The sequence below is a fragment of the Mobula birostris genome, chromosome 9, assembly GCF_030028105.1.
Source record: "Mobula birostris isolate sMobBir1 chromosome 9, sMobBir1.hap1, whole genome shotgun sequence".
Classification (NCBI taxonomy): Eukaryota; Metazoa; Chordata; class Chondrichthyes; order Myliobatiformes; family Myliobatidae; genus Mobula; species Mobula birostris.
In genome coordinates, this window is record NC_092378.1 from 126154527 (window position 1) to 126170388 (window position 15862).

Genomic DNA, 15862 nt, shown 5'->3' on the forward strand with positions numbered 1-15862 from the left:
TATAGGGGATTTCAAAAAAATTGTGCCTGATTGGGAAATTTCATGGTGCTTTTCATGATCAGCAGCCCAAAATACATAAGATACACCCTAAAGTGTTCAGGAAGCAAAATCTTTGTTATCCAGCGATATTAATACAAATCCTTAAATAAGTTGTCATTGATTAAAACTCAGTTGTGAAAAGATGAAAATAAATTTAATTTACATATAATTTGGTAAAATGAACAATATTTTACATTTTGAAAGAATTAATACTTTGTGTAGATATGAAGCTAAATAAATTACATGGAAAGCCAAATTTCGAGAGTGGAAGAAGAATCATTCTCTGATCTAATCTATTTTGGGACATATAAGGTAAGAAGGGTCTGGTTAGGCAAGAGTTTCCTTCAATATTGACAATGCAGAAGCACTTTGAAAAAATACCTCAGTGATCTTGAAATTGTTTAGTTATTTTCAAGATATTATTGCCTTTCCTTTGATCTGGTAGTACTGCGAAAAAGAAGGGATGATTCAATAATATGCGTCAACTAGTGGATAAAGAATCTGTTTTACACTGGTTTTTGTATTGCTACCAAATAATGTTTTAATACAAATAATTTGCACAATTATGCATTGCAGTGTTCTGTCCAACTAGTTCTCACCACTCATTTTTAATTTGCAGAATAATCCAAAAATATTTGATGCTAAAATTGACAACCACATTCTGTTGTTCATCAACAAGACAATTAAAGAACACAATCATCATTTGGAGAATTTTAGGGCTGCTGCAGCTTTCTTCAGAGGCAAGGTATAGAATACATAGCTCACGTCTATTAAACCCTTCCACTGTTTCCCAGTGAATCAATTACAGGTGTTTTAAGAGCTATTGGAATGGTTTTGTTTCTCTTTTTCATTATGAAGCACTTATACTTTGAATAGCTTCTTAAAGACAAGTTTAAAGGTGGAAAATTACTCATGTTTGAAAGGACAACTTTGTATCGGGATTAGAAGATCTATTGACTTGATCCTTAAAATATGTGTTTTATAATACCATTTTGAGCAGCAGGCTTTTCAGCTTTTGACACATTCAGAAATGTTGATACATTAAAATGTTACAAACACTAACTGTTACACGAATAATGTCAAGCAGTTCTGTGGTAAAACATCATACTGGAAATTCATTAATTTGAAACATTTGCTGTAAAGAACATGTGTGTGCACATAATTACATACACACACAAGCACTCATTGTCTTTGTCTCACACATACAGCATTTAATACATGCAGTAATTTAATACTTGCAGTATCCTGGGTAACTTAAAAGAGGTAAGGGTGAGAACTTGATTATCACATTAAACTTATGCTCAATTTTAGAGTTTCTTCTGAGTCTTGATTGTATGATTTTAGTTTTCAGTACAGTTAATCCCTAGTTTGGACAATCAACATTCCTGTCTTCCTTTGGTAAACAAATTACAACATTGAAAGAAATCATACATGTAACTATATTGACAATAAGACAGAGGATCTTTCCTAAGTATCAGATTTTAGTAGGTAATATATGATACAAACCACCGTTTACAGACTAGACTCAAACCCAGTTATTTCGATATTTTTCAGATTCTTTTTGTTTATATTGATATTAACGGCGACAACGATCATGTGCTGGACTACTTCTCTGTAAAGAAAGAAGATGCACCAACAATTCGTTTAATCAACATCACCACTACTAAGAAATACAAGTTTCCATTTGATGAAATTAGCACAGATAACGTGAAAAGCTTCTGTCAGAAGGGCCTTAATGGAAATGTTGAGGTACACCCTAATTTCTAATAGAATTTTGCCCTTGTTAGATTTTTAAGAGAGGAGTTTACAAATTATTGTAAAATGTTAACTCTTTACATTATCCCTACTTTATATAGTCTTGATTTGAAAGTCTTATCCTGAGTACTATTCATTTCTTGTACCGTGAATAAGATCTGAAGTATGAAATCAATCACAGCACACAAAAGGTCAGATTTTACCATGTCACTGAACGATGCAAAAACTGAGCATCTTTCAATGCTCAGTTACATAATGTTCTAAGAGCTCCTTTTGAAGTAAGTACAAAGAGAAAGAAAGGCAGTTTAAATAGTCATAGCCACAGGTAATGATATTTAGACCCTTCAATATATTGAAGCATTAACATAATAGGTAAAATGATGAATTTCTAGAGTGTATTATGCACAACATAAGAACAGAAGAAAATATAAGGCCATTCGGCCCCTCAAACCTACCCCTCCAATCAATACAATCATAGTTATAACTACCTCCGCTTTTACTGCCCTTAATGATCTGGCCTCCACAACCTTCTTAGTTAGAAAGTTCCAGAGATTCACCACCCTTTGTGAGCCTTGCTAAGAATGCAAAAGTAAGTGAAATTTGATTATGTTTTTAAATTTAAGTTAATACAAATACATTGGCCCTAGCAAACCAATTTCAACAAAGAAACATCCACACATAATTTGGTGTTCCTGATCTTATTTCTAGGTAATCCCTCAGGATTGTGGACATCTTGATTCTCCTCTGATTCTGTGGGATTTGATGTCACTAATGAGGCCCATTTAGGATTTGCTGGCTGTATCAGAGAACGGACAAGAGATGCCCAATGGAATTAGAGTCTGGGTAGATCGAGGGGTGTGTACTACTTTTGTCATTTACACTGAGTTTCCGTGTGCTTTCAGTTCATGGACTTAAGGTTCTCAGTGCTATCCTGAAAGTTCCTTCCCCATTTTGAGCAGTCCCGAGCCAGGGATTCATAGGAATCAGTCGGGCCGAGCATTTTTTTCAAGCAGGCTTTGGGAGACATTTTTGAATCTTTTCTTCTGCTTACTGTAATCAATTCCTGGTGACAGAGCTCAGAATAGAGTGTTTGTTTGAGACGTGAATGATACAGTTTCTCCAGTGGAGCCTACAGCATAGGTAAGACCTTAACAATGGTGGTGGTGTCCTAGTGGAAGTCACTGATACTGGTTCACTTACCCTGTCAGTGGAACTGGAAAATTTGTAGAGATAACATTGGTGCCATCTCTCCAAACTCTTTCCAAGGTGCCTTCCATTGATACTTCAAGTTTTAGAAACATGTAAGAGAGCAGTGGCCACTTCCTGTCCAGGAGACCATGTTGATCATAAGGCCTACACCCTCACATGCTTCCCTGAATGAGTCTCTGAATATGCACAAGAATGTGCTTCATCTGCCACTGAGGTTAGGGTGGCCTTGTTTCTAAAATAGAGCTGCCATCCCTGATATCACCTCCATTTCCACTCTCAGAGTTAGTCAGGTGGTCAACAGCATGCAAAAAACAAACTAATGGAGGAACTCATTGGATCAAGTAGCTTCTGTAGAGGCAAAGGAATCCCGGTTTGTTTTCTGCTCCAGATTTATGCATTGGCAGTGTTTTAACTTTCTAGTCAATCACTGATCTTAATTTTAAATTGTTTACAATATATTCCCATTCTATCCACTATAATCAAAGTTTCTTCAAATCATTTAAAGCCTTATTTAAAGAGTAAAGACATACCAGAAGACTGGGACAAGAATCCTGTTAAAATTTTGGTTGGGAAGAATTTTGAAAACATTGCTTTTGATGAAACGAAGAATGTGTTTGTTGAGTTCTGTAAGTATTAACCCAATACTTGAACATATATTTCAGACATTGAATTCTGTATATTCAAATAAACACAATTGATCTATAAATTTTTAGATAATTTTGCCTTCAGTTTACCCAAACTAAGGTGTAGAGTTATTCTGTTTTACTCCTCATCCACACTCCATCATGTGCCTTTACTGAAATTCATAAATGTTTCTAATTTAGGTTCTCCCGTGATTACGTGTGATAGCGATATGTGTACACAACCTAGTTTCAACAAATGTAAAGCTAAAATTATTAGATAAAAGCATTTTATGTATTGTATTATGAGATAATATTATGTTAAATATTAAATCACTACACAATAGCACTGATGTGGATTGTTCAGCCATGCCGTGTTCAAAGGACAAGCTGCTCCTAGAAATTTATTCGAAGATAACTTTCCCTAGTCCTTGAATTTTTAAGATAAATAAAAACATGAAAAAATAAATCAAAATATAGTTATGAAAAAAGGTTTAATTTTCAATAATCCACCGCTTTAAGCTTCTAACCCCTTCACCAACACACAATGGTTAACAATCTATGACTCTATGGCTGGGGTGTGCAAAGCTTTGAAAGTGGTTATGATCACATGAGTAACTTTCAAAAGTGAACTTGGAAACACAAGCTGAAATCCCACCTAGGATTGTGCATAATTAGTACTGAATTATTTGAAATAACCCTGATGTAAAACTGGTATCGGTAATGGTGACCATAAAATTAAACTAAAAACAGAAAATAGCTAAAAGTACTTGGCAGGTTCAACTGTGTTTGTGGGAAGTGGAATAGAGTTAATGTTTCTGGTCAAAGAAATTTGACCATGAAACTCCAGGATTGTTGCATAAACCCATCAGTTTCCCATACTGCCTCTTAGGAAAGGAACTGACCCTTCCAAATCTGGCCTGATGAACTTCACTATGGGGTTGATTCGTAACTGTTCTCAGGTTGTTAATCTGAAGGCTCAAAATCATTATTTTTTTCCAAGTCACTTATCCATTAACAAGAAAGCACTGATCTTACCAGCTCCAGGAATGAAAGCCGAAGTCATAGTGTAGCACCTGCCCAGAACTCCTCCAGATTACTGAGTGTGAGCAGTATGGGAGAACCAATGTTTCCATATTCTTCTGGGGCACACCCTGCCTTGGGCATGCATCCCATCCAGTTCATGTGGATGGTTTTATTTGCCCAGTGAATGTAAAGCATAGAAACAATAGTGGAAGAGTTAAAAAATTTGTCTTGATCTGTTTTGCAACAGACCTTCATCTTTTAAAATGGTAGTAGGAAGTTCCTGTCTGAGGCAGCTGGAAGACTCTTTTAAAAGTTGAAATACTTATGGTGATGCCCTTTACATGATTTCTTAAATATTTATTATTATTGGTGATAATAGAATTCCTTTTAACTGGGTAACCAAGGTTGTTAGGGATAGAAAAAATAATGGGAAAATTTATTTAGTTCAATAGGTGTTTTCTCCTAGACTATTTTCATCTTGTTTTGAGTTGGCACTGGATCCTCCTGACTCTCCATGACCATCTCTCATCTCTTATCAGCCCTAAACTACCCCTAAATGGCTGATCTGCTGGGAATTCAGCACGTCAGGGTTTACAAAATAAAGAGAAGTTTAACCAATAGACTTGGCTGTACCAGAGGGTAGCGTGGCCATCTGCTGGTACTCAAGACAACTACATCTGCAGATAAACCTGCACACATGTTACTTTAGATCAGTGAAGTATGAGAGGCAAAGGTTCACTAGAAGGACTGAACCACCAGATCTGGTGAACACCTATACTATTATCACCTCAGGTTATACTTGGCGATTGTAGGGATGACTTACAGTGGACTGAAAAGCTTGAGCATGTAGATATTAAGAAAGAGGATGTGCTGGAACTTTTGGAAAGCATCAAGTTGGATAAGTCACTGGGACCAGACGAGATGTACCCCAGGCTACTGTGGGAGGCGAGGGAGGAGATTGCTAAGCCTCTGGTGATGATCTTTGCATCATCAATGGGGACGGGAAGGTTCCGGAGGATTGGAGGGTTGCGGATATTGTTCCATTATTCAAGAAAGAGAGTAGAGATAGCCCAGGAAATTATAGACTAGTGAGTCTTACTTCAGTGCTTGGTAAGTTGATGGAGAAGATCCTGAGAGGCAGGATTTATGAACAATTGAAGAGGCATCATATGATTAGGAATAGTCAGCATGGCTTCGTGAAAGGCAGGTTGTGCCTTATGACCCTGATTAAATTTTTTGAGGTTGTGACTAAGCACATTGATGAAGGTAGAGCAGTAGATGTAGTGTATATGGTTTTCAGCAAGACAATTGACAAGGTACTCCATGCAAGGCTTATTGAGAAAGTAAGGAGGCATGGGATCCAAGGGGACATTGCTTTGTGGATCCAGAACTGGCTTGCCCACAGAAGGCAAAGAGTGGTTATAGACGGGATATATTCTGCATGGAGGTCGAAGACCAGTGGTGTGCCTCAGGGACCTATTCTGGGACCCCTACTCTTTGTGATTTTTATAAATGACCTGGATGAGGAAGTGAAGGGATGGATTAGTAAATTTGCTGATGACACAAAGATTGGAGGTATTGTGGATAGTATAGAGGGATGTCAGAGGTTACAGCAGGACATTTGTAGGATGCAAAACTGGACTGAGAAGTGGCAGATGGAGTTCAACCTAGGTAAGTGTGAGGTGGTTCACTTTGGTAGGTCAAAAATGATGGCAGACTATAGTATTAATGGTAAGACTCTTGGCAGTGTGGAGATCAGAGGGATCTTGGGGCCTGAGTCCACAGGACATTCAAAGCTGCTGCGCAGGTTAACTGGTGGTTAAGAAAACATACAATGCATTTGCCTTCATCAATCATGGGGTTGAATTTAAGAGCCAAGAGGTAATATTGCAGCTATATAGGACCCTCGCCACAACCGAATACTGTGCTTAGTTCTGGTCACCTCACTATTGGAAGGATGTGGAAACTATAGAAAGGGTGCAGAGGAGATTTACAAGGATGTTGCCTGGATCTGGGAGCATGCCTTATGAGAATAGGTTGAATGAACTCGGCCTTTTTTCCTTGGAGCGACAGAGGATGAGAGGTGACCTGATAGAGGTGTATAAGATGATGAGAGGCATTGATCTTGTGGATAGTCAGTGGCTTTTTCCCAGGCATGAAATGGCTAGCACGAGAGGGCAGAGTTTTAAGGTGTTTGGATGTAGGTACAGAGGAGATGTCAGGGGTAAGTTTTTTTACGCAGAGAGTGGTGAGTGCATAGAATGGACTGCCGGCGACGGTGGTGGAGGCAGATACGATTGGGTCTTTTAAGAGATTCTTGGACAGGTACATGGAGCTCAGAAAAATAGAGGACTATTGGTAACCCTAGGTAAAATTTCTAAGTAAGTACATGTTCAGCACAGCTTTGTGGGCTGAAGGGCCTGTATTGGGCTGTAGGTTTTCTATGTTTCAATGTTTCTATGTTTCAGCAACATCCCAATTAAATTTTTTGTGTTTAATTCAAGACAAAGAAATTTAATTGAACCATTGTGCAAATATAATGAATGTGTGGCATAACCTGATTGATCAGACAAAGTAAGATCTCAGCTCTCATAAGCAGGCAAACACAAGAATGGTCCAAGTCATCCTTGAGCCTGTTTGGTGGTGCTCTAAGAAATCTAAGGACAGATTGCCCTTTGGGATTACAAAAGTGGCATAACTAGTGATAAATCCACAAATTATTGCAGCCATTATGCGATATGAGAACCTTTCATTCTGTCTCAGTGATGGCATTATGAAGTGACATTCACCTGAACTTCAGTAATAATACAGGACCAGGAGTTCAGCTTCTAAATAACATGCCTGCAGATTCATGTTAGTATTTTGTTTTAGACCATAAGATATAGGAACAGAATTAGTCTATTTGGCCCAGCGAGTCTGCTCTGCCATTTTATTATGACTGATCCAATTTTCTTCTCGGCCCCAACCTCATGCCTTCTCCCCATATCCCTTCATGCCTTGACCAATCAAGAATCTATCATAGTCTGCCTTAAATATCAGAATCAGAATCAGGTTTATTATCACTGGCATGTGACGTGAAATTTGTTAACTTAGCAGCAGCAGTTCAATACAATACATAATCTGGCAGAGAGAAAAAAATAAATAAATAAAATAAAAGTAATAATAAATAAACAAGTAAATCAAATAAATATATTAAATAGAGTTAAAAAGGTGCAAAAACAGAAATACTGTATATTAAAAAAAAGGTGAGGTAGTGTCCAAAGCTTCAAGGTCCATTTAGGAATCAAATGGAACAGGGGAAGAAGCTGTTCCTGAATCGCTGTGTGTGTGCTTTCAGGCTTCTGTACCTCCTACCGGATGGTAACAGTGAGAAAAGGGCATGCCCTGGGTGCTGGAGGTCCTTAATAATGGATGCTGCCTTTCTGAGACACTGCTCCCAAAAGATATCCTTGTTACTTTGTGGACTAGTGCCCAAGATGGAGCTGACTAGATTTACAAACTTCTGCAACTTCTTAAAGTCCTGTGCAGTAGCCTCTCCATACCAGACAGTGATACAGCCTGTCAGAATGCTCTCCATGGTACAACTATGGAAGTTTTTGAGTGTATTTGTTGACATGCCAAATCTTTTCAAACTCTGAATAAGATATAGCCACTGTCTTGCCTTCTTTATAACTATATTGATATGTTGGGACCAGGTTAGATCCTCAGAGATCTTGACACCCAGGAACTTGAAGCTGCTCATTCTCTCCACTTCTGATCCCTCTATGAGGATTGGTATGTGTTCCTTTGTCTTACCCTTCCTGAAGTCCACAATCAGCTCTTTCGTCTTACTGATGTTGAGTGCCAGGTTGTTGCTGCAACACCACTCCACTAGTTGGTATATCTTGATCCTGTATGTCCTCTTGTCACCATCTGAGATTCTACCAACAATGGTTGTATCGTCAGCAAATTTATAGATGGTATTTGAGTTATGCCTAGACACACAGTCATGTGTGTATAGAGAGTAAACCAGTGGGCTAAGCACACACCCCGGAGGTGCGTCAGTGTTGATTGTCAGCGAGAAGGATATGTTATCACCAATCCATACAACCTGTGATCTTCTGGTTATACATAAAGACTTGGCGTCCACAGCTGCCAGAATTACACCGATTCACCACCCTCTGGCTAAATAAATTCCATGTCATCTCCATTCTAAAAGGACACCCTCTATTCTGAGGTTGTGTCTTCTGGTCCTAGACTCTCCCACCACAGGAGACATCCTCTCCACATCCATTTTTTAAAGGCCTTTCACTAGTCGATAGGTTTCAATGAGATCACCCCTCATTTTTCTGAATTCTAGTGGATATATGCCCAAAGCCATCAAACGCTCATCATATGACAAGCCCTTCAATCCTGAAATTATTTTCATGAATCTTCTTTGAACCCTCTCCAGTCTCAGCACATCCTTTCTTAGATATGAGGCCCAAAACTGCTCAAAATACACCAAGTATGGCATCACCATGCCTTATAAAGTCTCAACATTACACCTTTGCTTTTATAATCCAGTCCTCTTGAAATGAATGCGAACATCACATTTGCCTTCCTCACCACAGACTCAACCTGCAAATTAACATTTAAGGAATTCTGCACAAGGACTCTTAAGTCCCTTTGCACCTTAGTTTTTTGTATTTTCTGTCCATTTAGAAAATAGTCAACCCTTCCATTTCCTCTCGCAAATGCGTGACAATATACCTTTTGACACTATATTCTATTCTACCACTACTTTGCCCATTTCCCTAATCTGCCTAGGTCCTTCTGTAATTTCTCTTCTTCCTCAAAACTACCTGCCTCTCCACCCTTCTTCATATTGTTTGCAAACTTTGCAACAAAGCCATCAATTCCATCATCCAAATCATTGGCATATAACGTAAAAAGAATTGGTCCCAAAAAAGAGCCCTGTGGAACACCACTAGTCACCGGTAGTCAACCTTTATTCACATTCCTTGCCTCCTGCCAGTTATCCACTGTTTGAATCCATGCTTGAATCTTTCCTGTAATACCATGAGTTTGTAGCTTGTTAAGCAGCCTTATGGGTGGCACCTTGTCAAAGGCATTCTGAAAATCCAGGTACACCATGTCAACCAATTCTCCTTTCTCTAGCCTGGTTGTTATTTCTTCAAAGAATTCCAAAAGGCAAGATTTTCCCTTGAGGGAAACACACTGACTATGCCCTATTTTATTATGTGCCTCCAAGTACCTCATCCTTAATAATTGACTTAATAATTGACCTCATCCTTAATAATTGACTGGAGTGGAGTGAAGAGTGAGTGACATTTGTAATTTTCCAGTCTTCCGAAACCATTCCAGAATCTAGTAATTCTTGAAAGATCATTACTAATGCCTCCACAAGCTCTTCAGGCACCTCTTTCAGAACCCTGGGGTGGATACCATCTGATCCAGGTGACTTATCTACCTTCTGACCTTTCGGTTTCCCAAAAACCTTCTCTCTCGTAATGGTAACTTAACACACTTCATAAGCCCTGACACCTGGAACTTCCACCATACTGCTAGTGGCTTCCACAGTGAAGACTGATGCAAAATACTTACTCAGTTTGTCTGCCATTTCCTTGTCCCCCCATGACTATTTCTCTAGCATTATTTTCCAGAGGTGTGATAATCTATGCTCACCTGTCTTTTACACTTTATGCATCTGAAGAAACTTTTGATATCCTCTTTAATATTATTGGCTAGTTTACTTTTGTATTCTACCTCTACTTTTTTATGACTTTTTTAGTTGCCTTTTGTCTCATGCTACTTGTCTTTTGCTTGGAATGTCTTTCAGTATTTCCACAATCCATTGAAGAGATTAATTATTTCCTTTGATCTTCATTTTTCCTTAATTGTTGCCATCTAATGGACTGAATTGCATTTGATCTGGCATGCTTCCCATGGTCAAATCCACCTATATTGCTCTTAAATCTGAGCTTAACTCCTGTGTTCCATGGGTTCAAACATTCTTGAGGCTTCAATGCAAAATGAACTGATCCATGAAGAGCAACTAGACCTCAGACAGAGGGTCCTAAACAAAAGCTCAAAGGTTCATTTTATTGTCCAAATATGCAGGTACAATAGTCCTGATGAAGGGTTTCGGCCCAAAATGTCAACTGTTTACTCTTTTCCATAGATGCTGCATGTTCTGCTGAGTTCCTCCAGCATTTTGTGTGTATTACTTTGATTTCCAGCATCTGCAAATATTCTCTTGTACAATACAACTCTGATATTTGTCTTCTCCAGATATCCATGCAACACAGAAAAAACCATGGGAGTCGGTGAAAAAGAAGACATCAACACCCCTCTTTGCATGAAACAAACCCCCAACCCCCTCTCTCACAATAAAAAGGTGATAATAACATCAGACCCTCAACCCCTTTTCTCACACACAAAAACTAACAGATTGTCCATACAGAAAAACCAACAAGTATATCCCCAACCACTCTCTTGCACAAAAACAAACATATCACCCACCTAAGACGTCAACTCACGAATCAGCAACAAGAAAGAAAACACAGAAAACTGGAAGAGTCCTATAATCACATAAATCTTAGAATTTCGAAACTTTCTCCCATCAAAAATGGGGGGAATGTACCTTCATAGTAACCAATACCAACAGAAAACTGATGGAAAAATTACAGGGACTTTGGCAATGAATGGAGGACTTAGAGCAATCCAGTTATAATTTTTTGGGATGTCCTGTGTTGCATGTCAACACCAAAAAGTATGCGGCTTCTATACAAGTTCTACAATATCCTCCCTAAAACAACTAACAGTTACAGTTGTGTTTATCTTGTGGAATAAGCGTAAGATTAGTAACAGGCGATGTAGTTGCTCTATAATGCATTTTTTCACAAGCATCAAACTCCTACACAACAGTTTGGGTTCCTTCATTAATATCATAATGACCAATTCAGTAGAATGAAGAGGTCAAAGCTGTTGACGATGTTTGTTCTAATTTTGTCTCACAGATGCTCCCTGGTGTGGTCATTGTAAGGAATTGGCCCCTGTCTGGGAACAACTAGGCGAGAGGTACAAGGATCATGAAAACATTGTAATAGCAAAAATGGATGCCACTGTTAATGAAGTTGAATCAATCGCAGTCCAAGGATATCCAACAATCAAGTATTTCCCCGCAGGCTCAGAGAGAAAGGTACTGTATGTTGAGACTTTCCATTCTAAGCACTGATTAGGCAATTCTCTCCTTCAGTAATTACTAGGTCCCTGGCTGGCCCTTATCTTATTCCAACTCATAAGAGAGGATGAGCTTCCCCAAGCGAAAGGGCTCAGATGAGACCTTTAAGAGGCCTGCAGAGCTTTGCTTTCTAGGAAAATGGGAGAATGTGCACCAGTAACTCAAACAACTGAGCAACTTGGCCATGTAGATTATCCATCAACACACAGAAAATGTTGGAGGAACTCAGCAGGCCAGGCATCATCTATGGAAGTGAATAAACAGTTGATGTTTCAGGCTGAGACCCTGAGGAGGTTGCTTCAGGAGCACCAGACACAATAGACAAACTCAACAGATTCGCAGGTGCAGTGCTGCCTTATCTGGAAGGACTGTTTGGGACCCAGAATGGAGGTGAATGGGCAGGTGCAGCATTTTTGTTGCTTGCAGGAGTATGTGCCGGGAGGGAGATTAGTGGGAAGGGACAAATGGATAAGGGATTCACAGAGGGAGTAATCCCTGTGGAAAGTGGAGAGTGGAGAGGAGGTAAAGGTGTGTTTGGTGTTAGGATCCTGTTGAAGATGGCAGAAGTTGAGGAGAATGATATGTTGGATGCAGAGGCTCATGGGGTGGTAGGTGAGGACAAGAGGAACCCTATCCCTGTTAAGGCAGCAGGAAGATAGGATGAGTGTGGATATCTGGGAAATGGAGGACATGTGGATGAGGGCAGCATCAATGTGGGAGGAAGGGAAACCCTGTTCTTTGAAGAAGGAGGACATTTCTGATGTCCTGGAAAGGAAAGCTTCATCCTGGGAACAGATATGGTGGAAACAATGGAAATGAGAAAAGGGAATAGTATTTTCACAGGAAACAGGGTGGGAAGAAGCATAGTCAAGATGGTCATGGGAATCGATAGGTTTATAAAAGATGTCGGTCGACAGTTTGTCTCCAGAGATGGAGACACGGAGATCAGGAGAGGTGTCAGAAATGGAACAAGTGAATTTAGGGCAAGGTGGAAATGGGAAGCAAAGTTGATGTAATTGATGACCTCAGCATGGATTCCTGAAGCAGCTCTAATGCAGTCGTCAATGTGGAGCAGGGACAACAGAATCTCTTTTGTTTATAGATTATCCATCAACTAGATTTGGGATCAATTAGTTGCTGTCTCTGCAAACTAATCAATCATACAAGCTGGATGATTTTTGACCTTCATAACAATATCACATCTCATCCTAAAGTGCTACCTAGTCACTTATTTTAGATCACAGTGCTTTTGAAAAGGAAGCACTTTATCCTGTAAATAAGTTGCATTTGGATTCTTTCATAGGTTGTGGACTATGATGGAGCAAGGGATCTGGACACATTTATAACATTTTTAGACAATGGTGGTAAATTACCTCAAGAAGAAGACGATGATGATAATGATGACACAGTTAGTGCATTCTCTTTTTGATTTAAATCAATTTTCTTAAGATTCTATTTCTATTCTCAGATAAAATAACAATTTTCTAATGAGTGATTATACTCTTCATTACTACAGGACTCTGATGACATTCTTCTGGGGAAGACCAACAAAACAACTGAGCAACTTGCAAAAGATAAAAGGGATGAACTATAGTTTCCTTCATTAAAAAAATCAGTAATACAGTGCAAAACAGAGCTAAGCATCGTTGCTTTGGTAATTTAGGTTTCACAAAGATCAATCATTTCCCATTGGTAATATTGTCAAGTCTGTGTGAGAGAACTATTCTCTTTTGTACCATTCAGTTAATCTGAGTGCTTGTGTGTTTGAATTTATTGAACCTGCTGGGTTTGATGAGTAGAGGAAAATTGGGTCGGTTAAATGTGGGACCATTAAAAAACTTGATCCATCCACTTTGGAATACCTATTCAAGTAGACCCCTTATTGGAGCTACTATTCATTGAATTTTCCTCTATTTACTATACCTTGGAAATCCTTTGACAAATTGGGTAGGAGTAGGAAAATTTATTCCTTAGTTTTACCCATACCATTTGCTTCATGTTATGAAAACGAACATTGTACTTATATTGTTTTAAGTCAAAATGGCATTTTTATTCGATACAAGACATGCTAATAAACAGTGACTTATATCCCAATCAAATAAAAGGTGATATCACTGTATTTCCAACTGTGATAGTGTGTTGTGTGTCATCTGGATTTCTTATTGACCACTATTGTTCATTTGATACCTGCTTAATTCCACATTTCCCTACAGGAAACATTTATTTATAAAGGCATTGCCTTTGTGATTTTTCTAATTCCAGGGTCAACAATAAATATAATTCTATATATGTCTCCATTTTAAGAACAAATTTTATATATAACTACAAACTATATTAAATAGATTTCAGCAGTCTTCTAAATTCTGAAGTCTGCAAGAGTAAGTTCATTTATTGTTCGTCTCGCTCTCCTTCTGTTATTCACTACCAGCCTCTCTTCTCACTGCCCACTGGTTGGTTCAGAAATAGACATCACACGACTGGCTGGTAGCATAGTGGCGTCTGCAATGGACTTTGAGGCGAGTTGTCCCGGGTTGGAATCCAACCAGCTCCTTGCACACTTTCCATCCCTGCTGGGTTGAGTGTCGAGCTAGCAACTCAGCCTCATAAAAACAGACAAATGCTAAAGAAACGGCAGGTTGCCTCCCAATGCGCCACAAGGCTTGGAGAGGAACAACATCAACAACAGTAGACAACAAATGTTCTGGTAAAGGACTCTAACATATCTGCATTGTCTGTTTATGTTGTAAGCAGAACAGTCAGAGGTCAACAATAAATATAATCCTATGTATGTCTCCATTTGCAAAACACATTTTGGATGCAACTACGACCTATATTAAAATAGATTTCAACTGTTACTTCTACTTTCACATGTTGACTAAAAAGTTAATAATGTTTCTCAAGGCAGTGCTAATTTTATAAAAGAGAAAACCTATCACTTATTGCATTATCTTCACACTACTGTGAGGATCCCAGCTTGCTTCAAAATAAACAGTGGCAAATATAATCACGTGGATTAACCAATTCCAGAGCAGTTACCTGGATTAGATGATAATGAAAAAAAAAAGAAAATATTTGTCACCAACTATATTGTGAGGTCAAGCAATTTAGATAATATGGATTTTATGGAGAAATACCAAGAGCTCTCCACAGACTTATAGGAATGCCCTATGGCACCATGAATGATTATGGAATTCAATCATGAATGTGAATGCATAGTAAACAATTCCAGTGCACTAACAATATACATGTATGTGGATTTGCTAATTACTTCCAAATCTCTACACCTGTTAATCACACACATATACATTGCTGACAGAAATAACTGAGGCATCAAACCAGATTTAAAAATGTGAAAATTTGCATGTACTCAAAAAATATCATGGATTTTGTGATCAATTCTGCTTGGTACTTTTGGCAGGTTCATTGTGATGCTCATCCTTATGGTTGTCAATTCGAAATAGAGTCATAGAAAGGAACAAAGGAAAAGGTAGTACTGGGAATTGATAGTGGGTTAAGATCGAAAAGGCAAAGTTTAGGGTTAAATAGAGAAAGAGCGAGAGAGAGTGCAAGTGTAGTACTTAGGTAGAGAAGCAGCAATTGGTAGATCACAGCAGCTTCTCAGTGGATAAGTCTTTGAGGATTTAAGGAATGGACCACCAATATGACCATCATCTTTGTTAAGTTCTGTTTCTTTGGACTGGGTGCAACCTATTTAATAAATCTGTACTTTTAACCAATTTTTCAATTTATTTGAAGGCTTAAAGTATCTTTTAAGGGTTCATTGATTTTAATGGTTTGAATCGCTTTCAATAATTTTTGCATATTTCTAAATATCAGAATCATTCAGAGGTTTGTATTTGAATCAGGGTTAAGGGATTATGTTGCTTACCTGGTTGTCCAGGTTTCTTCAGTTGTTTTTTGCTGGGGTGTTAAAATTTCCTAACCAGCTCCCCCCACAGCATTATCTCAATCTTAAAAGACCCTTTCA

General features: G+C 38.5%; 1 protein-coding gene across 1 annotated transcript in view; it reads left to right on the plus strand.

Moving 5' to 3' along the window:
• LOC140202447 (protein disulfide-isomerase-like) overlaps positions 1–13468 on the plus strand; it is a 36495-nt gene extending 23027 nt beyond the window's left edge. The window contains exons 6-11 of the mRNA XM_072267312.1: positions 659–784; positions 1594–1788; positions 3509–3629; positions 11651–11832; positions 13178–13282; positions 13391–13468. Of these exons, the coding sequence (XP_072123413.1) occupies positions 659–784; positions 1594–1788; positions 3509–3629; positions 11651–11832; positions 13178–13282; positions 13391–13468 (807 nt within the window). The remainder of the gene's footprint in view (positions 1–658; positions 785–1593; positions 1789–3508; positions 3630–11650; positions 11833–13177; positions 13283–13390) is intronic.
• Positions 13469–15862: the final 2394 nt, after the last annotated feature.